Source organism: Oncorhynchus nerka, unplaced genomic scaffold (genome assembly GCF_034236695.1).
Source record: "Oncorhynchus nerka isolate Pitt River unplaced genomic scaffold, Oner_Uvic_2.0 unplaced_scaffold_280___fragment_2___debris, whole genome shotgun sequence".
NCBI classification, from domain to species: Eukaryota; Metazoa; Chordata; class Actinopteri; order Salmoniformes; family Salmonidae; genus Oncorhynchus; species Oncorhynchus nerka.
In genome coordinates this window covers 19,421-27,343 of record NW_027039964.1, presented here as the reverse complement: position 1 = coordinate 27,343, position 7,923 = coordinate 19,421, and the positions used below count along the sequence as shown (strand labels likewise).

At 48.6% G+C, this 7,923-nt stretch overlaps 1 protein-coding gene across 1 annotated transcript in view; it reads left to right on the top strand.

The window, feature by feature from the left end:
* The window catches only part of LOC135568833 (alpha-ketoglutarate-dependent dioxygenase FTO-like), a 7,630-nt gene extending 1,686 nt beyond the window's left edge, over positions 1-5,944 (top strand). Inside the window, exons 2-4 of the mRNA XM_065015595.1 lie at positions 458-537; positions 734-877; positions 5,677-5,944. Coding sequence (XP_064871667.1) covers positions 458-537; positions 734-877; positions 5,677-5,844 — 392 coding nt within the window. The 3' untranslated portion in view covers positions 5,845-5,944. The remainder of the gene's footprint in view (positions 1-457; positions 538-733; positions 878-5,676) is intronic.
* Positions 5,945-7,923: the final 1,979 nt, after the last annotated feature.

Below are 7,923 nucleotides of genomic sequence, written 5' to 3'. Positions count from 1 at the left end.
ACAGGAGCAATTAGGGTTATCTGCCTTGCTCAAAGGCACATCGACAGATTTTTCAGGTAGACTCTGGTGATAACCAGACTCTGGCATCTGTGTTCTTATATAATAGAAGGCGTTGACGTTTGATAGGTTTAGCGATAGCATTGTTAGGTTAGCAAGACATTGAAACGAGCCATCTGTTTGAGTGGGGAGAAAGGGTCCGACAAGGTGATAACTCAGAGACATCATAACAAAGAGACTAAAGTTATTAAACAGACATTTCAATTATACTGTCGATCTTCATTCCACTAGTGGACAAGTGTGGTGTGGTGTCTCGTGTCCTAACAAAGGTTCAAACAGAATGTTTGTGTAGGCCTATATTCATAGTAAATTGTTGTGAACATCATTGCCTCTTAATATTTGGGATAGTTGACTGGTGTTGGTTGTGTGGTGACCGTGGTGTGTCCTCCTCTGTCCCCAGATGACCTGAACAGGACCCATCAGCACTGTGTTCTGGCTGGAGACTCAGCCCGCTTCAGCTCTACACACAGAGTGGCAGAGGTGAGAGGGGCCTGGGGTACACTGGGGGCTTGGAGACCCTGGACTGATTCTAATAATGATTGATTTATTTTATAGGATACCGTATATTCCATTACCTGTCTTTAACAGATTCTACCTTCTAGAATTCCAAGAGGCCCTCATGCTCCCAGAATACATGCATTATTTCCCAACCTTTTTTGACTGTCTGTCCTCACAGTGTTCCACCGGGACCCTGGAATACATCCAGTCCCGCAGCCGGGAGGCCCTGTCTAACCTGAGCACAGACCCAGAAACAGGGACCCACAGCCTGCTGTCCCTGCTGCCAGCTACCCTGCAAGGCTACGAGGAGATACACAACGAGGTGGGTGTGTGTGACTGTGTGTGACTATCTTTTGGGGTTCTACGATAGGCCTAACTTTGTCTCCTACCTACAGGCTTAGAAAAAAGGTGCTATCTAGAACCTAAAAGGGTTTTTCGGCTGTCCTCATAGGAGAACCCTTTGAAGAACCCTTTTGAGTTGTATTTACACAGAGGGTTCTACATGGAACCCAAAATAGTTATACCTTGAACCAAAAAGGGTTATCCTATGGAGACAGCCGAAGAACCCTTTTGGAACCCTCATTCAAGGAAAGGGTAGTTGTGTATAATCATTCCCTTTCTACTTTCGGTCACATAACCAGGGTTAAGGTCCTTCCATAGGAAAATAAAGAGGTTGTCAACATTTAAGTTGACATCATTCATAGCTACCGTGGGTATTTATGTTATAGGAGAAATATTTCATAAGTCCAGGTTGCTCTTGTTTGTCTAAGGATCGAGATCATGGCCTCTTTCACACAGAACAATCGGTGAATCTGGCTCCGGGGCCCTGAGACCCTATGGGGGCCGTTCACGCTTTACTGGGGCAGCTTGCTCAATACAGCCTTCTGCAGCCCAGCCTGCCCCTGACTGCCAGGGGCTAATGGTTAAAATAGCACTTCACCTCTCCCCCTCTATGTGTTATCCTCACTACTCCCAGGTAACCACAGCAGCGGGCTGAGTCAGGAACCACACGGGACGCCATGACAGATGAGCTTGGCGTGAGGTTGTTTAAAGGTTGTAGCCAGTATTAATTATTCAGACAATATGAGAGAGCGAGAGAGATATAGAGAGGGGTATAGAAAGAGAGAGAGGGAGAGCCCTAGCCAACACCTGGTCTCCATCGCAGAGCGAGAGAGAGAACACCTGCTCACAGCGCAGCACCACAGGATTACCCAGTGTAGGCCTGGCTGGGGGGCGCACACCGTTTATTTAGGAAAACAGGAGGCTATTTATAAAAGGCTGGGAGAGGAGGGGATGGAGCTCTCTCTCGGAGGCCTGGCCCTGCTCTACTCTACCTGGCGTCCCCAGGACCATGATGATGGATTGGGCCATTTGTTCTGAGTTGCCCATGAGGGCAGAACACCCAATTAAATGATGTGTTGTTGGCAGAGTTATTTACTATGACGGCTAGTTTTGGCGGTTAGCGGACGCATATTGCATGGGTCGTGTTTGACATGGACGACCGTAGAGAGAACAAGCAGAGGCTCGTCAGACAGGCTGACCTGACCAACACCTTATGGGCATTTCCTTAAAAAGTGATAAACAGGAGATCGACCGGCCGGCCGGCTGCCTGGCTGATGCTGAAGTACTGTGTGTCGTGTATGCGGGGTTTGACAGTCGTTTGGGTAGGGATAGAGGGGGGGAAGGGGGGTGTTTAGGGTTGTGATGGTTATGAAGCTGAACATCGGCCATCTGAGGAACATGTGTTCAGGGAGAGGGGGAGAATGTTAGTAGCCAGAGGAGGGAGTGGAAGCAGGGGTTGATGGGTAGAGGACAGGAGAACAGCACCTGGCATAGCAGAGAGAGAGAGCCCGGTGTCTAGTTGGTTCTAGGCCCTCCTGGCCTCTCTACTCTAATCTTCCTGTCTGTGTGTTGGAACGTTGGCACGAACAGGGGGCTAGCATCACTTCACATCCCATCGCCACACGGCCCTGTTTGTTTGTGTGTGTGTGTGTGTGTGTGTTTGGCTTTGAAATGCTAATTCCAGACACAAACGTCTTGTCTCATTTAAAGCCATCGTGTCACTTCCCAGGTATATGTGTGACAGTGTGCCCTCTGGGACCCCCCTAATGAAGCCTGTCCCTGCTCAGTAAATATTGGAGGGTGTGACACACTAAGTAAGTCCCACATGTCTGGTTCTGCTAGAGACGGGGGAAGGTACAAGTGTAATCAGCCAGGTAGTTCCTCTGACCTTCCTCTGTCCTGTACAGTATGTTTTCCAGGCCTCCCTCCCTAGTGAGTAACAGTGTTTGTCAAGTAGCTAAAAGGCCACACCACTCTTCCTTGTGGAGTCAGAGAGTTTGTGACTGACCTGTAGGGAACAGTCTTTTCTTATCCTATTTTCAGTTGAGAAAGAATGTAATTGAAATGTGTAATTTGGAGCATATTATTGTCTTTAGGCCTATAGGTGAGCAAGGACAGGTTGTGTGAGTGTGTCTGTGAGTACAGTTTGTATCTCCTTGAGGTGTGTGTGTGTGTGTGTGTGTGTGTGTGTGTGTCCATGTCAGTAAGTGTGTGTCCACGGTAGCCAAGGTGTGATGAGTGTGAAGTGTGGACCTCTGGAGACAGGCAACAGGGCTCAGTGCTCCTGGTTGATGTGATGTGGGGGCAGTTCCAGGAAAGTAAACAGAAAGAGGCAGGTTGATATCGATCCGTCTCTCATCAGCTCCTACCTCGGGGGCCGCACGGCATGGAACAGACGGAAATTGATTGGTCAAGTCTGCTGGGGGACCACCGAGAGGTGTGGAAAAACCCTGCTTCATTAAATACTGAAAGGGACTACTTGGCTTTGACTCCTGGGTCGCCATGGTGAGTGGGAGGCTGAGCGGAGTGCTAATGTGCAGTTAGCACGTCCGTCACCTGGAGAGATGACAGGAGACACCACAGGGGAGGGGCCCCTCTCAGTCTCCCTGCTCCCAGAACCCAGAGCGGGCTAGGCAGAGGAGAAAATCTAGCCTAACGATGGCGATGACTCTCTCCATCTCTCTCTTTCGATCTCTCTCTTTCGATCTCTACCTGGGCAGGTGGCATTTAGTCAGTGTTTCCCTCTCAGTAACTCACAGCCGGGCGGCTCAGGCTCCAAATGCCAGGCGTCCCACAGATGCCGCAGTCGCCTGGCTTTGAGGCTGCCATCGCCATGCTCCGCGGGGGCTAGGAGTCCATGTCGGCTCAAAGCGGAGCCACAGGCTGTGTTCCCTCAGTAAAGGACAGACGGACAATCAGAGAGAGAAGGGGAGCGGTGGGTGGAGGTAGAGAAAGGACAGTCTATGTTTGTCCCCTCTCTCTTGCTTTGTTGTGTGTGTGAGCTGTACTGTTCAAGGAGGGGGAGTGGAGGGTTGAAGAGCCATAAAGCCTGACATTTGTTTGAAGGGTCTGCTGTATGGAGTGGTTGTGAAGGTGCTGAACCGTGCTATGGCCCATGTACCCCCCCCGTACGTGACCCAGCTCCTGCATGTCAAACCGCTGTGATCAGCCCCCTTTGGATCCAAAATGGCGGACAGTTTCTCTGTATCCTGTGCCACGGTATAGCCTAGAAGGCCAGCCACTGAACAAAGGGTGAAGTGGAAATGTCTTTGTATTCTTGTCATCTTCTTCCTCTGTATTGTGCTTATGTGTTATAGAGCTAATGTAACCCTGTACCATACATACTAATGCCCCCTACAAGAACAATACACAGACTAGTAGTTGGAGATGAACAGTAGGTCTTGTAGTCACTTTCACATTTGATATGCAACTCTTTTGTACTCCTCACCTTGTGTTCTACAGTTGTCTATGTCAAATGAAATGGTGTATGTATTGTTGGGAGGATGATACTGGAACAGTGCTTTGTAGGATGTTTTCGGGGAGGGCAACTCAGAGCGCCTTGCATTTGCATCACCGGCATTTGGGGCAATCTCTGACACACACACTTTCTCTGACAAACACACACACGCACATACAAATCCATACACCTGGCTACGTAACGTGTCCTTGTGAGGATTAAATCAGCACTTCAAAAGAGCTGAAAACATAAACACTCCCAGTGGAGCTTCTCTGCAGAGTAAACTGTCATTCCCCTGCGGAGGAGGGGAGGAGGAAAGAGGAGTGAGGAGAGGGTGGAGCAATGTGGCGTATAGGCGTCTAGGGTCGGGTTGGTTTGGGAAATGGGGGTTGAGGGGTGTATTGTGAGAGGGGTGTGTTGTCTATTCTCATAGGGATGACCATCTGTGTAAACATACATTCTAGGAAGTCTAGACTCCAGTACACTTCATTCTCTGTACATATCTGACTAGGGGAAATCGCCAACAGACAGATTTAACCTTTTGTTATCTCCTGTCTCTCACTCGTGCTCTAAAGCACAGTAGAGGCCTTGGCGTTGATAGACAGATATACTTCCATGTCTTTGTACCTCCATGTCTTTGTACCTCCATGTCTTTGTACCTCCATGTCTTTGCACCTCCATGTTTTTGTACCACCATGTCTTTGTACCTCCATGTCTTTGTACCTCCATGTCTTTGTACCACCATGTCTTTGTACCTCCATGTCTTTGTACCTCCATGTCTTTGTACCTCCATGTCTTTGTACCTCCATGTCTTTGCACCTCCATGTCTTTGTACCTCCATGTCTTTGTACCTCCATGTCTTTGCACCTCCATGTCTTTGCACCTCCATGTCTTTGTACCTCCATGTCTTTGTACCACCATGTCTTTGTACCTCCATGTCTTTGTACCTCCATGTCTTTGCACCTCCATGTCTTTGTACCTTCATGTCTTTGCACCTCCATGTCTTTGTACCTCCATGTCTTTGTACCTCCATGTCTTTGTACCTCCATGTCTTTGTACCTCCATGTCTTTGTACCTCCATGTCTTTGCACCTCCATGTCTTTGCACCTCCATGTCTTTGTACCTCCATGTCTTTGCACCTCCATGTTTTTGTACCTCCATGTCTTTGCAAGTTTGCGCTTTCCAATATTTCCATCTGGACTTCATACAGCTTGACTGATCTACCATCTACTGATCTACCACTGCCTGTCTAGGATCTGAACTATTCCTATAATCCTATATAGTTCCTCTAACCTGACTGTAGTGTGTTGTGTTGTGTGCAGGTGGAGTTTGAGTGGCTGAGGCAGTACTGGTTCCAGGGCCAGCGTTACACCCGGTTCTGCAGCTGGTGGGCCAGACCCATGGAGCAGCTGGAGAATGACTGGAGAGAGATGGAGCTCATGGTAAGACTGCACAGAGACCCACTGGGACCCAGTAATAACACATACTAGTGTGTAGTAGTAAGGTTGACTGTCTACGATTTAAGAGCCGTACAAAGTCTAATCACAAAGAGCTTTACTGTAACACTTCAGTTCATTCACACACTTCTGCAGTCAGTGATTATTAGTGACACAGTTTCCTGTTCCAACGTGATCAGCATTCTCACAGTGGACAGCCTCCATCAGGATCTGATGCTGATTGGCTGTATACATCTGTGTAACCTCAAATATGCCTGTGCTTGAGTTCATTGCACAAACTAGACCGATAATAATCAGAGAGTGCAGGTGTGATTGTGAAGTGTCTTTGTGTCACACCCCGGGTGTGATTTTAAGAATGTCTGGTTCAACATGGTCTTACTCAGCTCTTCACCAAATCACAAGGGACTAGTAATTGTTCTGACACATCTTTCCATTTTCTCAGTCATTTCATTCTCATAAATGAGGATGGGTTGTTCACATTGAAGTCTACTTAGTCATATCTGTTTACCGTACGTGTGTGTGTGTGTGTGTGTGTGTGTGTGTGTGTGTGTGTGTGTGTGTGTGTGTGTGTGTGTGTGTGTGTGTGTGTGTGTGTGTGTGTGTGTGTGTGTGTGTGTGTGTGTGAGTGAGTGCACGCGCACGCGTGTGTGTGTGGGTTAGGCCAATTACAGCTCTGCTGTTGTATCAAAGTGTGTGTTGTAACTCTGCAGAGGGGAGCAGTAGGGGGCACTCTTGTATCACTGAAACAGCTAAGACCAGAGCTGTGCTCCCTCTCTCTTTCCTTCCTTCCATCTCTCCCTCTCTCTCTCCTTCCCTCCCTCCCTCCCTCCCTCCCTCCATCTCTCTCTCTGTACTCTCTGTCTTTGTCAGTGTGGAGCGCTGAGCAGTAATGACATCTAATGCTCAGGCAGGGATAAAGAGAGGAGCCTGGAGAAGCACGGTGCTGCTCTGCACTGAGACACAGGGAGGCAGTCAGTCAGTCAGGCAGGCTGGCAGTCAGGCTGGCAGTCAGGCAGGCAGGCTGGCTGGCAGGCAGGCAGGCAGGCAGGCAGGCAGGCAGGCTGGCAGTCAGGCAGGCAGGCTGGCAGTCAGGCAGGCAGGCAGGCTGGCAGGCAGGCAGGCAGGCAGGCAGGCAGGCAGTCAGTCAGTCAGTCAGGTAGGCAGTCAAGCAGGCAGTCAAGCAGGCAGGCAGTCAGGCAGGCAGTCAGGCAGGCAGGCTGGCTCACTCTCATCCAGGAGGGGGAGATGGGTCTAAACTAGAGACGAAGTGTGTGATTTGAACCTGTACTTAGAGAGGAGCAGGAGTGAGATGTGAAGACTTGATCTGTCTCTCTCTCTCTCTCTCTCTCTCTCTCTCTCTCTCTCTCTCTCTCTCTCTCTCTCTCTCTCTCTCTCTTTCTCTCTGATGATAAACCAGCCATCTCTCTCTCTCTCTCTCTCTCTCTCTCTCTCTCTCTCTCTCTCTGATGATAAACCAGCCATCTCGCTCTCTCTCTCTCTCTCTCTCTCTTAATTCAATTTTCTTTATTGGCATGACGTAACAATGTACATATTGCCAAAGCTTACTTTGGATATTTACAATATTAAGATAATAAGAATCAAAATTGTCAACGGGACAACAGTAACAACAATAACCAAGTGTCAAAATAACTAGACATTGAACAATAACAATAGAGGACATGTGCAGGTTGATTGGTCTGTCAGACACTGTCCCTCAACTTCTGGCAGGCAGCAATGTAGTGCGCTGCCAACCCACAGCTCTCTGCGTCCTCCCCCAACAGGACAGGTAGCCTATTCTCATCAGAGAGGTCTTTGAAACCTTGAATAAGGGTTTCAAATATGGGAAAATGACACTCTCTAATTGTTGTATATTTTCTACATTTTGTCAGGAAATGCAGCTCTGTCTCAGGTTCTGCTGTGGTGCAGTGGTTGCACAGCCTTTCCTCTATAGGAAGCCAGGTTTTCCTGTGTCTACCCTTCTCAATGGCAAGGCTGTGCTCACTGAGACTGTACTTTGTACTGTAGTTTTGTTTTGATTGTGTTGTAATTTGGTTTATCCTGATTGATTGGATGTTCTGGTCCTGAGGCTTCAGTGTGTTAGTAGAACAGGTT